Below are 26,259 nucleotides of genomic sequence, written 5' to 3'. Positions count from 1 at the left end.
TACTCTCTGAACTTCTGTGTCCAGAATCATCCCAAGGAAAGACAGCCTTGTCGTCGGTTCCAACTGTGGCTTTGGGTAATTTATGATCCACCCGTGTTGTTGGAGTATTGACAGAGAGAGTGATATGTTTTGTAACAACTGCTCCCTGGATCTCGCCTTTATCAGGAGATCGTCCAGATAAGGAATTATATTGATTCCTTTCTGATGAAGGACCATCATCTCCGCCATCACCTTGGTGAATACCCTCGGCGCCGTGGAGAGACCGAAAGGTAACGTTTGGAATTGGTAATGGCAATCCTGAACCGCGAATCTCAGATAAGCCTGGTGAGGAGGATAAATGGGAACATGCAGGTAAGCATCTTTTATGTCCACCGACACCAAGTAGTCCCCCCTCCTCCGACTGGCAATCACCGCCCAAAGTGATTCCATCTTGAATTTGAACCTTTTCAGGTAGCAATTCAGATCTTTTAGATTTAGAATCGGTCTGACCGAGCCGTCCGGCTTCAGAACAACAAAGAGGCTTGAATAAAAACCCCGCCCGTGTTGTGACAACGGTACCAGGACAATGACCTGGTCTTGACATAATTTTTGGATTGCTGCTGTTACTGCTTCTCTTTCTGGCGGAGAAACTGGCAAGGTCGATTTGAAAAATTGGCATGGGGGAACGTCTTGAAACTCCAGTTTGTATCCCTGGGATACTATTTGCAACACCCAGGGATCCAGGCCAGACAGAATCCAATCCTGGCTGAAGAGATTGAGACGTGCCCCCACCCGAGTGGCCTCCCGCAAAGGAGCTCCAGCGTCGTGCTGAGGATTTGGCAGAAGTAGGGGTAGACTTCTGCTCTTGGGAACATGGAGCCGTTGCGGGCTTCTTTCCCCTTCCCCTACCAGCAAAGAAGGGGGAACCTCTCGTCTTTTTGTATTTATTGGGCCGAAAGGACTGCATTTGCGGGTGATAGGTCTTTTTTGCCGGTGCAGGCGCAGAGGGCAAAAATGTTGACTTACCTGCGGTAGCCTCAAAACTAACGAATCCAGGCCATCACCAAATAAGGCCTCACCTTTATATGGGAGAGCCTCCATGTTTCTTTTGAAATCTGCATCCGCGTTCCACTGGCGAATCCACAACGCCCGCCTAGCCGATACTGCCATGGTAGTGGCTTGTGAACTCAAGAGTCCAATATCCTTCATTGCTTCCAGCATGTAGGCGGCAGCGTCCTTGATATTCCCTAATTTAAGGAGTATCTCATCTTTATCAATCGTGTCAATTTCTGATGACACGCTTTCTGACCTTTTTTCAATTGCGCGACTTACCCATGCGCAGGCAATAGTGGGCCAGAGCAGTGTACCATTAGTAACATAAATGGATTTTAATGTTGTTTCCATTTTGCGGTCTGCCGGTTCTTTAAGAGAAGCCGTGCCAGGAGCAGGGAGAATTACCTTCTTTGTCAACCTGGAAAGTGCACTGTCTAACACAGGGGGTGACTCCCATTTTTTTCTGTCCTCAGCCGGGAAAGGGTAAGCTATGTGAATCCTTCTGGGAATACGAAATTTTTTATCAGGATTCACCCACATCCCTTCAAACAGAGCATTTAGTTTGTGTGAAGGAGGGAACGTGACTTTGGATTTCTTTTCCTTACATACATAAGCCTTCTCCTGAGGTACAGGAGTGGTTTCTGTAACCTCAAACACGTCCCTTATAGCCACAATCATATATTGTATACTTTTTGCCAATTTATGATCTATCCCTCTGGATTCACTATCGTCACACAAGAATCAGAATCCGTGTCGGTATCAGTGTTTACAACATTTGCAAATGGTCTCTTATGTGACCCAGAGGGGCCGCCCGCATAAGGAATAACAGCATCCTGAAAAATCACATCTTCCACAGATTTTCCCCAGCATGCAGCCTTAGATTCAGACTTATCTAATCTACGGTTAATCAGATGCATACTGTCACGTATCTCTTTCACCCATGCAGGCTCTTGGTGTGCCGGTAGCGCCACCACATTACAACTCTGTGTCCCTAAAATGGCTTCCTCTGGGGAGGAACTCCCTGCCTCAGACATGCCTCACACGTGTACAGCACACTCACAGACACACTGGGAATTATTTTGGGGACAGACCCACAGTAAAATCTGTCAGAGGGACACAGGATAGGAGCAGCCAGTTCACAATCCCAGCACCAGTATTGCCTGTGAACACAGTATGTCCACAGCCCAACAGCACTTTTAAATAGTAATATACACTATCAAATGCACCACAATCGCTTTGTGCCCCCCCTTAAAAGCACCCTGTACTTGTCAGAAGTGGAGGAGAGGACCAGCGTGTTCTCTGCAGCATGAGTAGAAAGAGAAAATGGCGCCGAGCAGTGTGCTGGCTGCCTGAGGAAGAAGCTCCGCCCCCGCAATGGCGCGTCCTTACACTCAGTATACTACATAATATTTATAATGGCGGGGGTAGGGCTGTGCCAGCGGCATCTTATGCCCCCTTTTAGCCAGTTTAAGGTATTTTTCTTGCTGCCCAGGGCGCCCCTCCCCATGCCCTGCACCCTGCAGTGTCTGTGTGTGTGTGGGCAGCAATGGCGCGCTGCGCTCCCGCCAGCCGCGCCGCACCTCAGCCGTCACTTACTTGATTGAAGATCATTCTTCTCATACTCACCTATCTTCTGACTTCTGGCTCTGCGAGGGGGGTAATGGCGTGCTGTGGGAGTGAGCATCTAGACACGGCTAGCGTTCTGTACCCTTCAGGAGCTAATGGTGTCCTGTCAGCTAGAAGCAGAGCCATGAAACTCTTTAGGAAGTTGGTTCTGCTTCTGCCCCCTCAGTCCCACGAAGCAGGGAGTCTGGTGCCAGCAGATCTCCCTGAAAATAAAAAACCTAACATAAGTCTTTTCAGAGAAACTCAGTAGAGCTCCTCAGAGTGCATCCAGTCTGCCTGGGCACATTTCTAAAACTGAGGTCTGGAGGATGGGCATAGAGGGAGGAGCCAGTTCACACCCTATTATTATTATTATTATTATTATTATTATCCTTTATTTATATGGCGCCACAAGGGTTCCGCAGCGCCCAATTACAGAGTACATGAACAAATAATCAAACAGGAAAACAGCAATTTACAGTTGACGACAATATCGGACAAGTACAGGGTAAATAAACGTAGCTACATCAGCAGATGACACTGGAATAAGTATCAGGTGGCAGAAGACTGCTGGATTTGGTGCAGCTGAAGATTATTAAAGTAAGAAAAGGGTAAGCACATGAGGGAAGAGGGCCCTGCTCGTGAGAGCTTACATTCTAAAGGATGAAAAGTCTTTAGAGTGCCCATGTCTCCTGCGGATTCCATCTATACCCCATAGTCTTGATGTCGTCCCCAGCGTCCTCTAGGACGTATGAGAAAACCCCAAAAAATTAATTACCGTCCAACTCTGAATCAGACCCTTAGCATATATCCAGATTGTACAGGATTGATGAACATTTTCGTGGAGTCCCATAGACCACCAGAAGAGTGTGGTCATCTCTCCTCCTAGATTTCTCCTGGTAAGGAACAACAAAATTTTGGTAGATTACGTAACATTGACATTCTATATAGAAAAAGGTAGCCCGACTGGTGCCAGTTAGAAAAGATCGTATGAAATTTTGTTTCCCTTTTCTATATATGGCCAATAGGTGGTGCCCTTCGCACACGAGTGAATGAAATCGCGTCCATAAAACGAAGCCCCGTGACAAGTTTAACTTTTTATACAGCAGTATATCCCTATCATCTGATAGGCGACTAGCGTTCTATACGTCATCAGGAAGCGCCAGCGGTTGCTAAGGAAGCTGAGGATCGTCATGGAAACCAACGGGGAAACGAATACATGAGACACATACTGCTGGCTGAGAAATGTATCCGAAATACTCATATATAATACATTAGCTTTTATTGGAAAGCTATAATACAGCCCTTGTGTACTGTCTTCTGTAGCCTGTACATATATGTATATGTACAAGTATGTTTATGAGATTTTTACATTCAAATACATAAGAAATATATTCTATATTCCATTGTGTCCTATCAGTGATGTCTGCGCTGGATGGATGGAGAACTGATTCACAGCCGCGACACCCATGGTAAGCTCATATACAGTTATATGTGTTGCTGATACTAGTTTGATGTCCTGTAACATAAAATTAAAACATTAAATGATAATAAAACAAAAAAAAATGCACCTGTGTTCTATCGTGATCCGGGAGAAGTTATAATTATTTTCTGGCAGAGAGCAGGTGGTGTGCGGTATGTGTAATGCAGCTATTACAGAACTCCAGTCCTGCTGCTGAAGCTAATAGATTTATAGTATGGGGGAGGGGGAGCAGATGCTGACCTGCTGTATATTGTATGGGGCCTGGGACATCTGCTATCTGGACACAGACAGCAGGGTTCAAATTGCACATGCGGCCACGCGTTAAGTAGTGCATTTGGGTCACACTGTGTATCTGGCCTCCTTTACTGTGGTTTCCTTTACAGGTCAGCTTATGATTTAACAAATGCAGTGATGCTCCATTCTGATTAAAGTAAATAGATTACCAGAGTCTGCCCTAACCATTATGATGCCATAGGTAAGATATTGGCTGGTGCCCCCTAGCACCGCCACTATTTCTGCAGGAGATGCCTGGCATGAGTCATCTGGCAGCTCTGCTAACGTCTGGCGCCTTTTGTTTCTGAAAATGCATCTTATCTGCATTACTATGTGGCTAGGATGCACAAGCAGCTTCTGCTGTTTAAAATAATATGCAGCATGCCTATATTATGTGTGCGACTGCGGCTGTATCTGCATATGAAATGCTACATTACAGTGATTTCCAGGAATACACTGCAATGTAGTATTTCGTATGCAGATACAGCCGCAGTCACACACAGAATATAGGCATGCTGCATATCATTTTAATCAGCAGAAGCTGCTGGTGCCCCTAAGCATACCAAATGCCCTAGGCATTTGCCTAGTTTGCCTATGCCTAAGACCGGCTCTGTAGATTACAATACTTACATTACTATAGTATTAGCATAAATTGGAAGGATTCACGTTCAGCCAATCAGAACTTGGCATGGATCATCATCAGTTCATATTTGGCACCAAGGGTTGAGCACCTGCCAGTGATCCACTTCCAAACACGTGAATATGTGTCTGTCCTGTGGTTAGTATGGGATTCATTTTGTGTTATCCTATCCTTACAGTACACCAACTCTAGCACTTGTACTGACCTCCTATGTGCGACAAGATGTCAGCATGTAATGTGTCTCAGGCACAGCGTTAGGGAAATGTAAATCTTGTGTGTATATGACAGTAGAAAGTGTAAATTGTAGGGAATAAAACAGCAAATTGCTTTTCTCTGACATCCTAAGTGGATGCTGGGACTCCGTAAGGACCATGGGGAATAGCGGCTCCGCAGGAGACTGGGCACAACTAAAAGAAAGCTTTTGGTCTAACTGGTGTGCACTGGCTCCTCCCTCTATGACCCTCCTCCAGACTTCAGTTAGAATCTTGTGCCCGGCTGAGCTGGATGCACACTAGGGGCTCTCCTGAGCTCCTAGAAAAGAAAGTATATTTTAGGTTTTTTATTTTCAGTGAGATCTGCTGGCAACAGACTCACTGCTACGAGGGACTAAGGGGAGAAGAAGCGAACCTACCTGACTGGAGATAGTTTGGGCTTCTTAGGCTACTGGACACCATTAGCTCCAGAGGGATCGAACACAGGACCCGACGTCGATCGTTCGGTCCCGGAGCCACGCCGCCGTCCCCCTTACAGAGCCAGAAGCATGAAGATGGTCCTGGAAATCGGCGGCAGAAGACTTCGGTCTTCAACAAGGTAGCGCACAGCACTGCAGCTGTGCGCCATTGCTCCTCATGCACACCTCACACTCCGGTCACTGATGGGTTCAGGGCGCTGGGGGGGGGGGCGCCCTGAGCAGCAATATTCATACCTTAACAAACAAAAAATTGAAGTAAACACTTAACCAGCGCTTTTCCAGTATTCCATAGGATGGTTCATTCGCATTAACCCTTTCCGTTTAGGGTGTACAAGGTATGCAAAAAGAAAGAATAGAAGGTATATAGTGTAACACTGTTTTAATTAACACAAATAAACAGACATCAAATGAACTGATTCTATATTGAATCATGAGATACAGTATAAGGCATAAAAAGTTCCTTTAAAAGGATGTAGGCTTTCCCGTTACTAGTTAACAGCGGATAATTACCAGATCGAATTTAACTGAGTTTTAAACAGTTCAAAACACGCTCAGAACATAGGATCACACGGTATCTCTCCTCACGGATCGTCAGAGCTTTCAGCAATGTTCCTGTATGTCACAGATCGGATCGCCTCCTCCTCTAGGTGGAGGAGGAGGAGGCGATCCGATCTGTGACATACAGGAACATTGCTGAAAGCTCTGACGATCCGTGAGGAGAGATACCGTGTGATCCTATGTTCTGAGCGTGTTTTGAACTGTTTAAAACTCAGTTCAATTCGATCTGGTAATTAACCGCTGTTAACTAGTAACGGGAAAGCCTACCTCCTTTTAAAGGAACTTTTTATGCCTTATACTGTATCTCATGATTCAATATAGAATCAGTTCATTTGATGTCTGTTTATTTGTGTTAATTAAAACAGTGTTACACTATATACCTTCTATTCTTTCTTTTTGCATACCTTGAACACCCTAAACGGAAAGGGTTAATGCGAATGAACCATCCTATGGAATACTGGAAAAGCGCTGGTTAAGTGTTTACTTTAATTTTTTGTTTGTTATTGTTGTTTTTGGTGGAGGTTAAAAGGGATACCTCTAGAAGTGTCACACTGACTAGCAGCTGTTTTGCGCACGGGACGACTCTTCTAATCCTTTTTGCTGTCAATATTCATACCTTGGCTGGCAAAAAATCACAATATATAGTCCCAGAGGCTATATATGTGATAAATACCCCTGCCAGAATCCATAAAAAAAGCGGGAGAAAGGTCCACTGAAAAAGGGGCGGGGCTATCTCCCTCAGCACACTGGCGCCATTTTTCCCTCACAGCTCCGCTGGAAGGATCGCTCCCTGGCTCTCCCCTGCAGTTTCAAGCTTCAAAAGGGTAAAAAAGAGAGGGGGGGGGGGCACTAAATTTAGGCGCAGCAATATACATATATAAGCAGCTATAAGGGAAAACATTCAGTTATAGTGTTAATCCCTGTGTTATATAGCGCTCTGGTGTGTGCTGGCAAACTCTCTCTCTGTCTCCCCAAAGGGCTTTGTGGGGTCCTGTCCTCTGTCAGAGCATTCCCGGTGTGTGTGCGGTGTGTCGGTACGGCTGTGTCGACATGTTTGATGAGGAGGCTTATGTGGAGGCGGAGCAGATGCCTATAAATGTGATGTCACGCCCTGCGGGGCCGACACCTGAGTGGATGGTTATGTGGAAGGAATTACGTGACAGTGTCGACTCCTTACATAAAAGGTTTGACGACATACCAAATATGGGACAGCCGGCTTCTCAGCCTGTGCCTGCCCAGGCGTCTCAAAAGCCATCAGGGGCTCTAAAACGCCCGCTACCTCAGATGGCAGACACAGATGTCGACACGGATACTGACTCCAGTGTCGACGACGATGAGACTAATGTAACTTCCAATAGGGCCACACGTTACATGATTGAGGCAATGAAAAATGTGTTGCATATTTCTGATGTTACCCCAGGTACCACAAAAAAGGGTATTATGTTTGGAGAGAAAAAACTGCCAGTAGTTTTTCCTCCATCTGAGGAATTAAATGAAGTGTGTGAAGAAGCGTGGGCTTCCCCTGATAAGAAACTGGTAATTTCTAAAAGGTTACTAATGGCGTACCCTTTCCCGCCAGAGGATAGGTCACGTTGGGAAACATCCCCTAGGGTGGATAAAGCGCTCACACGCTTGTCAAAGAAGGTGGCACTACCGTCTCCGGATACGGCCGCCCTAAAGGAACCTGCTGATAGAAAGCAGGAGGCTATCCTGAAGTCTGTGTATACACACACAGGTATTATACTGAGACCAGCTATTGCTTCAGCATGGATGTGCAGTGCTGCAGCTGCGTGGTCAGATTCCCTGTCGGAAAATATTGATACCCTAGACAGGGACACTATATTGCTAACCGTAGAGCATATTAAAGACGCAGTCTTATACATGAGAGATGCACAGAGGGATATTTGCCGGCTGGCATCTAAAATAAGTACAACGTCCATTACTGCCAGGAGAGGGTTATGGACTCGGCAGTGGACAGGTGATGCAGATTCTAAAAGGCACATGGAAGTTTTGCCTTATAAGGGTGAGGAGTTGTTCGGGGATGGTCTCTCGGACCTCGTTTCCACAGCAACAGCTGGGAAGTCTGCATTTTTACCCCATGTTCCCTCACAGCCAAAGAAAGCACTGTATTATCAGGTACAGTCCTTTCGGCCCCATAAGGGCAAGCGGGTTAAAGGCGCGTCCTTTCTGCCCAGAGGCAGAGGTAGAGGGAAGAAGCTGCAGCAGACAGCCAGTTCCCAGGAGCAAAAGTCCTCCCCCGCTTCCTCCAAGTCCACCGCATGACGCTGGGGCTCCACAGGCGGAGCCAGGTACGGTGGGGGCCCATCTCAAAAACTTCAGCAATCAGTGGGCTCACTCACGGGTGAATCCCTGGATCCTTCAAGTAGTATCTCAGGGGTACAAGCTGGAATTCGAGACGTCTCCCCCCCGCCGTTTCCTAAAATCTGCCTTGCCAACAACTCCCTCAGGCAGGGAGGCAGTGCTAGAGACAATTCACAAGCTGTATTCCCAGCAGGTGATAGTCAAGGTGCCCCTACTTCAACAAGGACGGGGCTACTATTCCACAATGTTTGTGGTACCGAAACCGGACGGTTCGGTGAGACCCATTTTAAATTTGAAATCCTTGAACACATATATAAAAAAATTCAAGTTCAAGATGGAATCGCTAAGGGCGGTTATTGCAAGCCTGGACGAGGGGGATTACATGGTATCACTGGACATCAAGGATGCTTACCTGCATGTCCCCATTTACCATCCTCACCAGGAGTACCTCAGATTTGTGGTACAGAATTGTCATTACCAATTCCAGACGTTGCCGTTTGGTCTATCCACGGCTCCGAGGGTATTTACCAAGGTAATGGCCGAAATGATGATACTCCTTCGAAAAAAGGGAGTTTTAATTATCCCGTACTTGGACGATCTCCTGATAAAGGCGAGGTCCAGGGAGCAGTTGTTGGTCGGGGTAGCACTATCTCGGGAGGTGCTACAACAGCACGGCTGGATTCTAAATATTCCGAAGTCACAGCTGGTCCCTACGACACGTCTACTGTTCCTGGGAATGGTTCTAGACACAGAACAGAAAAAAGTGTTTCTCCCGGAGGAGAAGGCCAAGGAGCTGTCATCTCTAGTCAGAGGCCTCCTAAAACCAAAACAGGTGTCGGTGCATCACTGCACGCGGATCCTGGGAAAGATGGTAGCTTCCTACGAAGCAATTCCATTCGGCAGGTTCCATGCAAGAACCTTTCAGTGGGACCTGTTGGACAAGTGGTCCGGATCGCATCTTCAGATGCATCGGCTGATAACCCTGTCTCCAAGGACCAGGGTGTCTCTGCTGTGGTGGCTGCAAAGTGCTCATCTTCAAGAGGGCCGCAGATTCGGCATACAGGACTGGGTCCTGGTGACCACGGATGCCAGTCTTCGAGGCTGGGGGGCAGTCACACAGGGAAGAAACTTCCAAGGACTATGGTCGAGTCAGGAGACTTCCCTACACATAAATATTCTAGAACTGAGTGCCATTTTCAATGCCCTAAGTCAGGCAAAACCCCTGCTTCAAAACCAGCCGGTACTGATCCAGTCAGACAACATCACGGCAGTCGCCCATGTAAACCGACAGGGCGGCACAAGAAGCAGGACGGCGATGGCAGAAGCCACAAGGATTCTCCGATGGGCGGAAAATCACGTGTTAGCACTGTCAGCAGTGTTAATTCCGGGAGTGGACAACTGGGAAGCAGACTTCCTCAGCAGGCACGACCTCCACCCGGGAGAGTGGGGACTTCATCCAGAAGTCTTCCTACTGATTGTAAACCGTTGGGAAAGGCCACAGGTGGACATGATGGCGTCCCGCCTAAACAAAAAGCTAGAAATATATTGCGCCAGGTCAAGAGACCCTCAGGCGATAGCTGTGGACGCTCTAGTGACACCGTGGGTGTACCGGTCGGTTTATGTGTTCCCTCCTCTTCCTCTTATACCAAAGGTACTGAGGATAATAAGGAGAAGAGGAGTAAGAACTATACTCATTGTTCCGGATTGGCCAAGAAGAGCTTGGTACCCGGAACTTCAAGAAATGATCTCAGAGGACCCATGGCCTCTGCCGCTCAGACAGGACCTGCTGCAGCAGGGGCCCTGTCTGTTCCAAGACTTACCGCGGCTGTGTTTGACGGCATGGCGGTTGAACACCGGATCCTGAAGGAAAAGGGCATTCCGGAGGAAGTAATTCTTACGCTGATTAAAGCTAGGAAAGAAGTGACCGCAAACCATTATCACCGCATTTGGCGAAAATATGTTGCGTGGTGTGAGGCCAGGAAGGCCCCAACGGAAGAATTTCAGCTGGGCCGTTTTCTGCACTTCCTACAGTCAGGGGTGACTATGGGCCTAAAACTGGGTTCCATTAAGGTCCAGATTTCGGCTCTATCGATTTTCTTCCAGAGAGAACTGGCTTCACTGCCTGAAGTTCAGACTTTTGTTAAGGGAGTGCTGCATATTCAGCCCCCTTTTGTGCCTCTAGTGGCACCTTGGGATCTCAACGTGGTGTTGGATTTCCTAACGTCACATTGGTTTGAGCCACTTAAAACCGTGGAATTGAAATATCTCACGTGGAAAGTGGTCATGTTGTTGGCCTTGGCTTCGGCCAGGCGTGTATCTGAATTGGCGGCTTTGTCATGTAAAAGCCCTTATCTGATTTTCCATATGGATAGGGCAGAATTGAGGACTCGTCCCCAGTTTCTCCCTAAGGTAGTATCAGCTTTTCATCTGAACCAACCTATCGTGGTGCCTGCGGCTACTAAAGACTTGGAGGCTTCCAAGTTGTTGGACGTAGTCAGGGCCCTGAGAATTTATGTTTCCAGGACAGCTGGAGTCAGAAAGACTGACTCGCTATTTATCCTGTTTGCGCCCCACAAGTTGGGTGCACCTGCTTCAAAGCAGACTATTGCTCGTTGGATCTGTAGTACGATTCATCTAGCACATTCTGCGGCTGGACTGCCGCATCCTAAATCAGTGAAAGCCCATTCCACGAGGAAGGTGGGCTCTTCTTGGGCGGCTGCCAGAGGGATCTCGGCTCTCCAACTTTGCCGAGCAGCTACTTGGTCGGGGTCAAACACATTTGCTAAATTCTACAAGTTTGACACCCTGGCTGAGGAGGACCTAGAGTTTGCCCATTCGGTGCTGCAGAGTCATCCGCACTCTCCCGCCCGTTTGGGAGCTTTGGTATAATCCCCATGGTCCTTACGGAGTCCCAGCATCCAGTTAGGACGTCAGAGAAAATAAGAATTTACTCACCGGTAATTCTATTTCTCGTAGTCCGTAGTGGATGCTGGGCGCCCATCCCAAGTGCGGATTGTCTGCAATACTTGTATATAGTTATTGTTTAACTAAAGGGTTATTGTTGAGCCATCTGTTGAGAGGCTCAGTTGTTGTCATACTGTTAACTGGGTATTGTATCATGAGTTATACGGTGTGATTGGTGTGGCTGGTATGAGTCTTACCCGGGATTCAAAATCCTTCCTTATTGTGTCAGCTCTTCCGGGCACAGTATCCTAACTGAAGTCTGGAGGAGGGTCATAGAGGGAGGAGCCAGTGCACACCAGTTAGACCAAAAGCTTTCTTTTAGTTGTGCCCAGTCTCCTGCGGAGCCGCTATTCCCCATGGTCCTTACGGAGTCCCAGCATCCACTACGGACTACGAGAAATAGAATTACCGGTGAGTAAATTCTTATTTTCTCTAACGTCCAAGAGGATACTAGGGTTCCATTTAGTACCAGGGGTATAGACGGGTCCACTAGGAGCCATGGGCACTTTAAGAATTTGATATTGTGGGCTGGTTCCTCCCTCTATGCCCCTCCTAGCAGACTCGGAGGAGCCGGTCATGCTTATGAAAGCGCCTGAAGAGTTTTCTGCATTTATTTTTCTGTTTGTTAGGGGAGGAAGGCCCAACCTCTTGAAGGGTTAATGTCCCGTTCCCCGCTGACAGGACACTAGCTCCTGAGGGAACTATTCGCAAGCCCCACCACGGCGAGCTTACATTCGCGCAACACGCCGTCACCCCTAACAGAGCCAGAAGAAAGAAGAGTGGTGAGTACTAGCCAGCGTCCCGGTTAGCGGGTCGCCGGCCATTATGGCGGAATGAGGGTACGGAGGCGCACGGCTTCTCACCGGGGGGGATTGCGTCTCCAGACTCAGTACACAACTGAGTCTCAGTACACTGTACACAGTACCCACACTGGCAAACAAAGCCTTAAAATGGATCTGGCTCCATTTTAAGCACAAAATTACCTCAGCCAATATAAAAAAAGCGGGAAGACTGCAATTACCTCAGCAGTGCCAGGGGGTCATAGAAGGGGAGGAGCGATTATTAGTGTACTAAATCCCCAATCTGGGTTCTTAGTCTGAGATCCGGCTAAGCTTGGCATTAGCAATAAGGGCGCTGTGTGCTGTCTCCAAAATATCTCTATGTCTTTGTTGATTAATTGTGCTTTTAACCTTTCCTGTGTCTATGTGCTGTCACATTTACAATATGTCAGGCAAAGAGTGTGTTTCATGTACGGCAGAGTGTTCCTTTTCCCCAGGGAGCTCACTACTATGTACTCAGTGTAGTGCATCTTCTCAGGTTAGCGGTGCTGAACTAGCGTGGCTGGATTCCATTAAAGGAATGATTTCCAATATATCTAATAAACTGTCCCACCATGAGAAAGAGACGCAATACTTAAGGCAGTCTGTGGATGAGATTATGAATAAAGACTCAGTCCCCAAACAAGCATCTCAGTCCCCTGCCATTTGTCCACAAAAGCGAACTCTGGCCCATATCCTGCAGTCTGACTCTGACGCTGAGGGGTCAGACATGGAGGAGGGTGAGGTGTATTCAGAAGGGGGGGATGCTGCCCTGTCACAGGGAATAGAGGCTCTTATAGAAGCTTTCAGAGATGTTTCTCTAACGTCCTAAGTGGATGCTGGGGACTCCGTAAGGACCATGGGGAATAGCGGCTCCGCAGGAGACTGGGCACATCTAAAGAAAGCTTTAGGACTAACTGGTGTGCACTGGCTCCTCCCCCTATGACCCTCCTCCAAGCCTCAGTTAGATTTCTGTGCCCGACGATGATGTGGAGACGGAGCAGAGTGTCTGTAACAGTGATGTCACCCCCTAGGGGGTCGACACCTGAGTGGATGTACTGTTGAAAATTACGTGACAGTGTCAGCTCTATATAAAAAAACAGTGGTTGACATGAGACAGCCGGCTACTCAGCTTGTGCCTGTCCAGACGTCTCATAGGCCGTCAGGGGCTCTAAAGCGTCCGTTACCTCAGATGGCAGATACAGACGCCGACACGGATACTGACTCCTGTGTCGACGGTGAAGAGACAACCGTGATTTCCAGTAGGGCCACACGTTACATGATTGAGACAATGGCAAATGTTTTTATACATTTTTGATAATACGAGTACCACCAAAAAGGGGTATTATGTTCGGTGAGGGAAAAACTACCTGTAGTTTTCCTGAATCTGAGAAATAAAATGAGGTGTGTGATGATGCGTGGGTTTCCCCCCGATAACAATTGATAATTTCTTAAAAAGTATTGGCTGCATACCCTTTCCCGCCAGAGGTTAGGGTGCGTTGGGAAACACCCCCTAGGGGGGATAAGGCGCTCACACGCTTGTAAGAACAAGTGCTCTACCCTCTCATGAGATGGCCGCCCTTAAGGATCCTGCTGATAGAAAGCAGGAGGGTATCCAAAAAGGTATTTACACACATACTGGTGTTATACTGCGACCAGCTATCGCCTCAGCCTGGAGGTGCGGTGCTGGGTGGGCATGGTCGGATTCCCTGACTGGAAATATTAGGATAGTATATTATTGCCTATAGAGCATTTAAAAGATGCATTTCTATATATGCATGATGCACAGCGGAATAATTGCCGACTGGCATCAAGTATAAGTGCGTTGTCCAATTCTACCAGTAAAATGGTCAGGTGATGCGGATTCCAAACGGCATTTGGAAGTATTGCCTTTGAAAGGGGACATTTGGGGTCGGTCTTTTAGACCTGGTGGCCACGGCAACAGCTGGGAAATCCACGTTTGTACCCCAGGTCGCCTCTCAAAATAAGACGCCGTATTATCAGGCGCAGTCCTTTGTTGGCAAGCGGACAAAAGGTTCCTCTTTTCTGCTCGTGACAGAGGGAGAGGAAAAAGGCTGCAGAGATCAGCCAGTTCCCAGGAACAGAAACCCTTTCCCGCCTCTGCCAAGCCCTCAGTATGACGCTAGGGCTTTACAAGCTCAGGCACGGTGGGGGCCCGTTCTCAATGAATTTCAGTGCGCAGTGGGCTCACTCGCAAGTAGACCCCTGGATCCTTCAGGTAATATCTCAGGGGTACATATTGGAATTCGAGACGTCTCCCCCTCGCCGTTTCCAAAAGTCGGCTTTACCGACGTCTCCCTCTGACAGGGAGGCAGTTTTGGAAGCCATTCACAAGCTGTATTCCCAGCAGGTGATAATCAAGGTACCCCTCCTGCAACAGGGAACGGGGTATTATTCCACACTATTGTGGTACCGAAGCCAGACGGCTCGGTGAGACCGATTCTAAATCTAAAATCTAAAATCTTTGAACACTTACATACAGAGGTTCAAATTCAAGATTGAGTCACTCAGAGCAGTGATTGCGAACCTGGAAGAAGGGGACTACATGATGTCTCGGGACATCAAGGATGCTTACCTTCATGTCAAAATTTACCCTTCTCACCAAGGGTACCTCAGGTTATGGTACAGAACTGTCACTATCAGTTCAGACGCTGCCGTAGGGATGGTCCGCGGCACCCCGGGTCTTTACCAAGGTAATGGCCGAAATGATATCCCTTCGAAGGAAGGGAATTTTAGTTATCCCTTACTTGGACGATTCCCTGATAAGGGTAAGATCCAGGGAACAGTTGGAGGTCGGTGTAGCACTATCTCAGGTAGTGTTGCGGCAGCACGATTGGATTCTCAATATTCCAAAATCGCAGCTGGTTCCGACGACTTGTCTTCTGTTTCCTAGGGATGATCCTGGACACAGTCCAGAAAAAAGGTGTTTCTCCCGGAAGAGAAAGCCAGGGAGTTATCCGAGCTAATCAGGAACCTCCTAAAACCGAACCAAGTCTCAGTGCATCAATGCACAAGGGTTCTGGGTAAAAATGGTGGCTTCCTACGAAGCAATCCCATTCGTTAGATTCCACGCAAGAACTTTCCAGTGGAACCTACTGGACAAATGGTCCGGGTCGCATTTTCAGATGCATCAGCGGATAACCCTGTCACCAAGGACAAGGGTATCCATCCTGTGGTGGTTGCAGAGTGCTCATCTTCTAGAGGGCCGCAGATTCGGCATTCAGGACTGGGTCCTGATGACCACGGATGCCAGCCTGCGAGGCTGGGGAGCAGTCACACAGGGAAGGAATATCCAGGGCTTAGGGTCAAGCCTGGATACATCACTTCACATAAATATCCTGAAGCTAAGGGCCATTTACAATGCTTTAAGCTTAGCGAGACCTCTGCTTCAAGGTCAGCCGGTGTTGATCCAGTCGGACAACATCATGGCAGTCACCCGCGTAAACAGACAGGGTGGCACAAGAAGCAGGAGGGCAATGGCAGAAGCTGCAAGGATTCTTCGCTGGGCGGAAAATCATGTGATAGCACTGTCAACAGTATTCATTCCGGGAGTGGACAACTGGGAAGCAGACTTCCTCAGCACGACCTCCACCCGGGAGAGTGGGGACTTCACCCAGAAGTCGTCCACATGATTAAAAAACTCGACAGGTATTGCGCCAGGTCAAGAGACCCTCAGGCAATAGTTGTAGACGCTCTGGTAACACCGTGGGTGTACCAGTCAGTGTATGTGTTCCCTCCTCTGCCTCTCATACTCAAGGTACTGAGATTGATAAGATGGAGAGGAGAAAGCACTATATTCGTGGCTCCGGATTGGCCAAGAAGGACTTGGTAACCGGAACTTCAAGAGAGGCTCACGGAGGATCCGTGGCCTCTACCTCTAAGAAGGGACCTGCTCCAGCAAGGACCCTGTCTGTTCCAAGACTTACCGCGGCTGCGTTTGACGGCATGGCGGTTGAACACCGGATCCTGAAGGGAAAAAAAAGGCATTCCGGATGAAGTCATCCCTATCCTGATCAAAAGCCAGGAAGGAAGTAACCGCAAAAACATTATCACCGCAATTGGCGAAAATATGTTGCGTAGTGCGAGGCCAGTAAGGCCCGACGGAGGAAATTCAACTGGGTCGATTCCTACATTCCTGCAAACAGGAGTGTCTATGGGCCTGAAATTGGGGTCCATTAAGGTTCAGATTTCGGCCCTGTCAATTTTCTTCCAAAAAAGAACTAGCTTCAGTCCCTGAAGTTTAGACGTTTGTAAAAGGGGTACTGCATATACAGCCTCCTGTTGTGCCTCCAGTGGCAATTTGGGATCTCAATGTAGTTTGGGTTCCAAAAGTCACATTGGTTTGAACCGCTTAAATCTGTGGAGTTAAAATATCTCACATGGAAAGTGGTCATGCTGTTGGCCCTGGCCTGGGCCAGGCGCGTGTCAGAATTGGCGGCTTTATCCTGTAAAAGCCCTTATCTGATTTTCCATTCGGACAGGGCGGAATTGAGGACTCGTCCTCAGTTTCTCCCTAAGGTGGTTCCAGCGTTTTCACCTGAACCAACCTATTGTGGTGCCTGCGGCTACTAGGGACTTGGAGGAATCCAAGTTGCTGGATGTTGTCAGGGCCCTGAAAATATGTTTCCAGGACGGCTGGAGTCAGGAAATCTGACTCGCTGTTTATCCTGTATGCACCCAACATGCTGGGTGCTCCTGCTTCTAAGCAGACTATTGCTCGTTGGATTTGTAGTACAATTCAGCTTGCACATTCTGTGGCAGGCCTGCCACAGCTAAAATCTGTAAAAGCCCGTTCCACAAGGAAAGTGGGCTCATCTTGGGCGGCTGCCCGAGGGGTCTCGGCTTTACAACTTTGCCGAGCAGCTACTTGGTCAGGGGCAAACACGTTTGCTTAATTCTACAAATTTGATACCCTGGCTGAGGAGGACCTGGAGTTCTCTCATTCGGTGCTGCAGAGTCATCCGCACTCTCCCGCCCGTTTGGGAGCTTTGGTATAATCCCCATGGTCCTTACGGAGTCCCCAGCATCCACTTAGGACGTTAGAGAAAATAAGAATTTACTTACCGATAATTCTATTTCTCATAGTCCGTAGTGGATGCTGGGCGCCCATCCCAAGTGCGGATTGTCTGCAATACTTGTACATAGTTATTGTTACAAAAATCGGGTTATTATTGTTGTGAGCCATCTTTTCAGAGGCTCCTCTGTTATCATACTGTTAACTGGGTTCAGATCACAAGTTATACGGTGTGATTGGTGTGGCTGGTATGAGTCTTACCCGGGATTCAAAATCCTTCCTTATTGTGTACGCTCGTCCGGGCACAGTATCCTAACTGAGGCTTGGAGGAGGGTCATAGGGGGAGGAGCCAGTGCACACCAGTTAGTCCTAAAGCTTTCTTTAGATGTGCCCAGTCTCCTGCGGAGCTGCTATTCCCCATGGTCCTTACGGAGTCCCCAGCATCCACTACGGACTATGAGAAATAGAATTATCGGTAAGTAAATTCTTATTTTTGCAAATTCCTGATAAAGCGGCAGAGGAATGTAAGGAATCTTATTTTAATGTAAAAAAAGAAATCCTCAGTCACTTTTCCTGTGTCAAAGGAATTGAATACCCTGTTTGAAGAACCGTGGGTTAATAGGATAGACAAAAATTTGAAAATCCACCGATAGTGGATGCATTAGTGTCCAGGCTGTCACGGAAAATAGTGTTGCCTGTGCCTGGTGCAGCCTCCCTGAAAGACACGGCTGATCGCAAGATTGAGACTACACTCAAATCCTTGTACATGGCTGCTGGGGTGGCCCAGAGACCCATTATTGCATGTGCGTGGATTACTAAAGCCATTGCTAGATGGTCAGGTAACCTAATTGAGGGGTTGGATTCCTTATCTAGGGGGGAGATTGTTTTACTCCTGCAGCATATGCAGTACTCTGCGAACTTTATGGTGGATACCATAAAAGAAGTGGGTTTACTTAATGCACGCACCATGGCTATGGCAGTGTCCGCACGCAGGGTCTTATGGTTGCGCCAGTGGACTGCGGACTCCAGGAAAGGCGTGGAAGGCCTACCCTTCACAGGAGAGGCCTTATTTAGAGACGAACTAGACAAATGGATCTGCAAAGCTACTGTGGGTAAGTCTACATATCTTCCTTCTGCAGCTCCCTCAATAAGGAAGCCCTACTCAGGATCTACTCTACAGTCCTTTCGGACTGCCAAGTTTAAGGGCAAAGTCAGAGGATCTTCTACTGCCAACAGAGGCATTAGAGGTAAACCACGCAAACCAGCAACTGCAGGTTCTCAGGAACAGAGCTCCAGCTCTGCTTCTGCAAAGCCTTCAGTATGACGGTGGGCCGCGATGCCTGGAAAAAATTTCAGTCACAACTGGACAACATCATGCCAGGATCTCTGGTTCATAGATCTTATTTCCCATGGTTACAGACTAGAGTTTCAGGAACTCCCACCTCACAGATTCTTCAAATCAGACTTACCAGTTTCACAGGGGGCAAGAATAACCTTACAGGATGCCATTCAAAAACTGGTACAAACGCAGGTCATTGGTCCAGTTCCACTTCATCTCCAAAACAAGGGGTATTGGGGTCATTTCTGAGTTGAACGTAGCTATTTCGAATTTAGCACAGCTACGATCATCTTCCCTGACATGCGGGGGGACGCCCTGCACAGGGCTAGCCCGCCCCGCATGTCAGTGCCGCCCCTTCCCCCCCTGCAGAAGTGCAAAGGTGATGCCTTTGCACTTCAAGAGTAGCTCCCGACCAGCGCAGCTTAAGCGTGCTGGCCGGGAGCTACTCCTCGCTCCCCGGCCCGCAGCGGCTGCGTGTGATGTCACACAGCCACTGCGGCTCGCCCCCCGTTCGGTCCAGCCACGCCTGCGTTGGCCAGACTGCCTACGAAATGGTGGCCAAACGTCGCCGTTCCGCCCCTCCCGCCGAGCAACCGCCTCTGCCTGTCAATCAGGCAGAGGCGATCGCAGCCCTGCAACGCCCTTCGGCCGTCTGGCATGTACCAGCGCACTACGGCGCATGTGCAGTAGAGACCTGTTCGCTCGGCTGCGAAAAACAGCAGCGAGCGAACAGGTCAGAATGACCCCCATTATTCCAACTTGTATGTAGTACCGAAACAGGACGGTTCGGTAAGGCCGATTCTGAATCTAAAATCATTGAAGCTGTACTTACGAGTGTTCAAGTTCAAGGTGGAGTCTCTGAGAGCGGTGGTCTCATGTCTGGAGGAGGGGGAATTCCTAGTGTCTCTGGATATCAAGGATGCGTACCTTCACATTTCGATCTGGCTGCCTCACCAGGCTTATCTACAGTTTGTCACTACCAGTTCCAGGCCCTACCTTTTGGTCTCTCCACGGCACCGAGGGTGTCCGCCAAGGTGATGGCAGAGATGATGTTTCTCCTTCGCTAACAGGGAGTGAACATAATTCCGTACCTGGACGATCTTCTGATAAAGGCTCAGTCCAGGGAGAGGTTGTTGAACAGCATTGGCCTCACAACCCAACTACTCCTGGATCACGGCTGGATTCTGAATCTTCCGAAATCTCACTTAGAGCCAACTCAGAGGCTCCCATTTCTGGGAATGATACTGGACACACAGTCACAGAAAGTTTTTCTTCCGTTGGAAAAGGTATTGGTAATCCAGTTGATGGTTTGGGATGTCCTGAAGCCAACCCGAATATCGGTGCATCTATGCATTCGCCTTCTGGGAAAAACGGTGGCCTCTTTCGAGGCTCTTCAGTATGGAAGGTTTCATGCATGACCCTTCCAGCTCAATCTGTTGGACAAATGGTCCGGATCACATCTTCACATGCACCAGAGGATCCGTCTGTCGCCAAAGGCCAGGATCTCCCTTCTGTAGTGGCTACAGACTTCTCATCTGATCGAGGGCTGACGGTTTGGGATTCAAAATTGGATTCTGCTAACCACTGACGCAAGCCTCAGAGGTTGGGGAGCAGTCACCCAGGGGGTGCAGTTTCAAGGAAGATGGTCAAGTCAGGAAGTCGTCCTTCTAATCAACATTCTGGAACTCAGGGCTATATACAACGCCCTTCTGCAGGCCACATATCTTCTTCAAGATCGGGCCATTCAGGTCCAGTCAGACAATGTGCGGCAGTGACGTACTGTACATAAACCAACAGGGCGGTACGAAAATAGAGCAGCAATGTCAGAGGTGTCAAGAATTCTCCTCTGGGCAGAAAAACACGCTGTGGCGTTGTCGGCGGTCTTCATTCCGGGAGTAGACAACTGGGAAGTAGACTTTCTCAGCAGACACGACCTGCACCCGTGGAAGTGGGGACTTCACCCGGAGGTGTTCAGGTGCTTAATAAGTCGATGGGGATATCCACAGATCAACATGATGGCCTCTCATCTCAATAAGAAGCTCAAGCGGTATTGTTCCAGGTCGAGAGACCCACAGGCAGTGGCAGTGGACGCTCTGACGACTCCATGGGTATATCAGATGGTGTACATGTTTCCTCCACTTCCTCTGATGTCAAGAATTCTGAAAAGAATAAAAAGGGAAAAGGTTCAAGCAATTCTCATTGCTCCGGACTGGCCAAGAAGGGCCTGGTACGCGGTCCTCCCGGAGATGCTCCTAAAGGACCGTGGCCTCTACCTCTTCGCAAGGATCTTCTGCAACAGGGCTCATTCGTCTATCAAGACTTACCACGGCTACGTTTGACGGCATGGAAGTTGAACGACTGATTCTTGCCAGGAGAGGCATCCCTGACAAAGTCATCCCGACTATGATCCAAGCCAGGGAGGGGGTAACGTCTAAACATTACCACCGTATTTGGAAGAAATACGTCTCTTGGTGTGAGAGTACAAAATATGCTGCGGTGGAATTTCATCTGGGATGTTTCCTGCTTTTTCTGCAGTCGGGTGTGGATGTGGGACTACGTCTGGGCACAATAAAAGTACAGATTTTGGCCTTGTCCATTTTCTTTCAGAAACAATTGGCTTCTCTTCCTGAGGTCCAGACGTTCTTGAAAGGTGTTCTGCACATCCAACCTCCCTTTGTGCCTCCTACGGCACCTTGGGATCACAATTTAGTGCTGCAGTTCCTTTAATTGGACTGATTTGAACTGTTACAGGAGGTAGAGGTTAAATATCTTGCGTGGAAGACAGTCACACTGTTGGCCTTGGCTTCTGCGAGATGCGTGTCGGAGCTAGGGGCGTTGTCTCCATCATGAGGACAGAGCTGAACTCAGAACTCGTCAGCAATTAATTCCTAAGGTGGTGTCCGCATTTCACATCAACCAACCTATTGTGGTTCCGGCTGTTATGGACACCTGTGCTACTTCAAAGTCTTTGGATGTTGTGAGGGCTTTGAAGGTGGATGTCAAGAGGACAGCTCATCACAGGAAATCCGACTCGCTGTTCGTTCTCTGTGATCCCCATAAGATTGTGTGTCCTGCTTCAAAGCAGTCCATTGCACGCTGGATCAGGCTCACTATCCAACATGCTTATTCCACGGCAGGCTTGCCGGTTCCGAAATCTGTTCAGGCCCACTCGACTAGGTCGGTGGGTTCATCTTGGGCGGCTGCCCGGGGTGTCTCGGCTTTAATGCTCTGCCGAGCAGCTACTTGGTCACGTTTGCTAAGTTTTACAAGTTCGATACTTTGGCCTCTGACGACCTTCAGTTTGGTCAATCAGTTCTGCAGGAACCTCAGCACTCTCCCACCTGGTTTGGGAACTTTGGTACTTCCATATGGTATTAAATGGAACCCCAGTATCCTCTAGGACGTAAGAGAAAATAGGATTTTAATTACCTACCGGCAAATCCTTTTCTTGTAGTCCGTAGAGGATACTGGGCGCCCACCCGGTGCTTTGTTATTCCTGCACTGTTACTTGGTTAAGTATTGTGGTTTGGTCCAGCCGTTGCTGTTCCTGTTTCAAGTTTGGTTAGCATAGCTTTCCTCTGGTTTGTGTGTGTTGGTTTGGAATCTCACTACTACCCTTATCTATCCTTCTCTCAAAGTTTGTCCATCTCCTCGGGCACAGTTTCCTAGACTGAGTCTGGTAGGAGGGGCATAGAGGGAGGAGCCAGCCCACACTATCAAATTCTTAAAGTGCCCATGGCTCCTAGTGGACCCATCTATAACCCTGGTAATAAATGGAACCCCAGTATCCTCTATGGACTATGAGAAAAGGATTTACCGGTAGGTAATTAAAATCCTATTTTCTGTCAAACACTATATGAGTTCCTATATGTACAATCTGTAGACAGTATACTGTATACTTCTCAAATAAGACAAAGGTGTAACTTGTGGCACCACCCTGCCCAAGCCCTATGCCTCATGAATATATTAGTTTTTTCCACTCTTTGGATATAGGACCCTTAGAAAATCTTGCTATTTGGCACAGAAATGTCCAGTTACTAACCTGATTACAGGATAATGATCCTTTAACATTTGTATTATATTACATCTGTATAGCACCTGGCTGAGTGTGGTATATATGTGGATTCCATTTTATTGTTTAAGGTATAAAGAAAGACTGCATAAAAAAATTCTCAAAGAATCCAACCAGAAACTGAATCTGTCAGGAGCTCTCAACAGCTGCCACTGGAAATTCCTACCAAGAGGAGCTGATGATTTCCGGGATGGCTATCCCTCTTCTTCTGACACGTCCTCCATCTCATCCACCAAAGGACATGCTCCAGTCCTGCAGAACATAACCCGTGACCCAGAACCTGCTCAGAAGCCAAGGAAGAGGTTTACCAAACAGCAGTCCTGCTACTCAAAGCTCCTCCCACTGCAGCAGGCACGCCAAGAATACATTGCCGAGATAGAGTATGGCCTTACACAACACCCATTGGTCCTTTACCCTCACCTGGAAGAATGCCTGCCACCTGATGTAAGTCATACTATCCTATGCAATCAGATATTGACAAACAGAAGAAAGACTTCCAATAAATCATGATTGCCAGGCTAGAGGATTTGACATGTTTTATATGTGAAACAAAACATAGGGGGTGAATCAGACCTGAAAACGCACAGCAGGCGATCAGCGATTAACCACGCACTCATATGCACCGCAATGCGCACGTGCGTCGGCAAACAACAGGCATTGCTGGTCAGCGACAGGATGGTGCGAAAATTCTAATCGCACAGCCATTTGCATGCTGATTGATAGGAAGAAGCCGTTTGTGGGTGTAACTTGACCATTTTCAGGGAGTGTCAGGAAAAACGCAGACGTTCCCAAGCATTTTCAGGGAGGGTGTGTGACGTCAGCTCCAGCCCCGATCAGCCTGTTCTGATCACACCGTAGGAGTAAGTCCTGGGCTGTGCACACACTGCACAAACGGCTTTGCAGCTGTCCGCTGACTGAGTGATTTTTTGCAGCTCAGCGTACACATGCGATCACACACTTGCACGGCAAAAACACTCCCGTTGGGCGGCGACTATCTGATCGCAGGACAACAATTTTAGCAGCCCAGCGATCAGGTCTGAATCACCCCCATAGTAAATACTGAATCTAAACTTAATATAATTTCAAAAGTGATATGTACTATATATATGTTTTTAATTTTCTAGATAAGTGAAATAATAAGGGAATACAGGGGAAAGCAATGATTACAGTATTGAGGAAGGGGGGAACGCTAGGTATTAAAAATACAACTTTTATGTAGCATACACATTTTGTGAGTTTAAGCAACTTTTAATTGCAAGCTGAAAATACAAAGTTGAACTGTCCCAAGGTGCAAACAAAACTTATGCAGCTAGATACACACACAGGGACCACCGGTTCCCTGTGATAGAAACAATGGTACAGAAAAAAGAATGTAACTCAGCGCTCAGTCCTGTTCCAACATAAATGTCCCATATAAAACCTTTTTGAAGCAGTATCTTCTATAGGTCGCAGGACCACTTGTAAACGGTGTGTCAATTCCCAGTCGTCAGTCCATATGATTCCCTTCAACGATGAATGAACCTCAGAATAAACCAAATGGAAATAACATAGTGTAGTACGTCTACAGAAAATAGGTGACACCCATGTGAGAATATGAATGGGGTGAGAGGATCTGCGTACCAAAACTCACACTATATGAAGGTGAATGACTCCCATAAAGGTATCTTTAGCCACCAATAGCCAATGACGTGAATAAGCCAGCCGTACACACACCTTTTCTCTGACGTCCTAGTGGATGCTGGGAACTCCGTAAGGACCATGGGGAATAGCGGCTCCGCAGGAGACAGGGCACATCTAAAGAAAGCTTTAGGATCACCTGGTGTGCACTGGCTCCTCCCCCTATGACCCTCCTCCAAGCCTCAGTTAGATTTTCTGTGCCCGACGAGAAGGGTGCACACTAGGGGCTCTCCTGAGCTCTTTGTGAAAGTTTTAGTTTAGGTTTATTATTTTCAGTGAGACCTGCTGGCAACAGGCTCACTGCATCGAGGGACTAAGGGGAGAAGAAGCGAACTCACCTGCGTGCAGAGTGGATTGGGCTTCTTAGGCTACTGGACATTAGCTCCAGAGGGACGATCACAGGTTCAGCCTGGATGGGTCACCGGAGCCGCGCCGCCGGCCCCCTTACAGAGCCAGAAGAGCGAAGAGGTCCGGAAAAATCGGCGGCAGAAGACTTTCCTGTCTTCAGATAAAGGTAGGCGCACAGCACCGCAGCTGTGCGCCATTGCTCTCAGCACACTTCACACTCCGGTCACTGAGGGTGCAGGGCGCTGGGGGGGCAGCGCCCTGAGACGCAATAAATCGATAGAAAACCTTTTATGGCTAAAATAAATGCATCACATATAACTCCTGGGCTATATGGATGCATTTAACCCCTGCCAAAACATACAAGAAAACGGATGATAAGGACGCCGAGAAAGGGGCGGAGCCTATCTCCTCAGCACACTGGCGCCATTTTCCCTCACAGCTCAGTTGGAGGGAAGCTCCCTGGCTCTCCCCTGCAGTCACTACACTACAGAAAGGGGTTAAAAAAGAGAGGGGGGCACAAATTAGGCGCAGTATAAACAATACAGCAGCTATAAAGGGAAAAACACTTATATAAGGTTATCCCTGTATATATATAGCGCTCTGGTGTGTGCTGGCAAACTCTCCCTCTGTCTCCCCAAAGGGCTAGTGGGGTCCTGTCCTCTATCAGAGCATTCCCTGTGTGTGTGCTGTGTGTCGGTACGTTTGTGTCGACATGTATGAGGAGAAAAATGATGAGGAGACGGAGTAGAGTGTCTGTAATAGTGTTGTCACCCCCTGGGGGGTCGACACCTGAGTGGATGTACTGTTGAAATTGCGTGACAGTGTCAGCTTTGTATAAAAGACAGTGGTTGACATGAGACAGCCGGCTACTCAGCTTGTGCATGTCCAGACGTCTCATACAGGGGCTCTAAAGCGCCCGTTACCTCAGATACAGACGCCGACACGGATACTGACTCCTGTGTCGACGGTGAAGAGACAACCATGATTTCCAATAGGGCCACACATTGCATGATTGAGGCAATGGAAAAAGTTTACACTCTTCTGATAATATAAATACCACCAAAAAAAGGGGTATTATGTTTGGTGAGGAAAAACTTCCTGTAGTTTTCCTGAATCTGAGAAATAAAATGAGGTGTGTGATGATGCGTGGGTTTCCCCCCGATAACAATTGATAATTTCTAAAAAGTTATTGGCAGTATACCTTTTCCCGCCAGAGGTTAGGGTGCGTTGGGAAACACCCCCTAGGGGGGATAAGGCGCTCACACGCTTGTAAGAACAAGGGCTCTACCCTCTCTGGAGATGGCCGCCCTTAGGGATCCTGCTGATAGAAAGCAGGAGGGTATCCTAAAATGTATTTACACACATACTGGTGTTATACTGCGACCAGCAATCGCCTCAGCCT

The 26,259-nt window shown here is 48.1% G+C and overlaps 1 protein-coding gene across 1 annotated transcript in view; it reads left to right on the top strand.

Annotated features, from left to right (window-relative positions):
• The first annotated feature begins 3,780 nt into the window (after positions 1 to 3,780).
• Positions 3,781 to 26,259, top strand: part of FAM47E (family with sequence similarity 47 member E) — a 116,508-nt gene continuing 94,029 nt past the window's right edge. Inside the window, exons 1-3 of the mRNA XM_063919722.1 lie at positions 3,781 to 3,884; positions 4,058 to 4,109; positions 22,904 to 23,276. Coding sequence (XP_063775792.1) covers positions 3,857 to 3,884; positions 4,058 to 4,109; positions 22,904 to 23,276 — 453 coding nt within the window. The 5' untranslated portion in view covers positions 3,781 to 3,856. The remainder of the gene's footprint in view (positions 3,885 to 4,057; positions 4,110 to 22,903; positions 23,277 to 26,259) is intronic.

This window comes from Pseudophryne corroboree, chromosome 1, assembly GCF_028390025.1.
Source record: "Pseudophryne corroboree isolate aPseCor3 chromosome 1, aPseCor3.hap2, whole genome shotgun sequence".
NCBI lineage: Eukaryota > Metazoa > Chordata > Amphibia > Anura > Myobatrachidae > Pseudophryne > Pseudophryne corroboree.
Note: the sequence above shows the minus strand (reverse complement) of the source record. Positions and strands in the feature narration are given on the sequence as shown.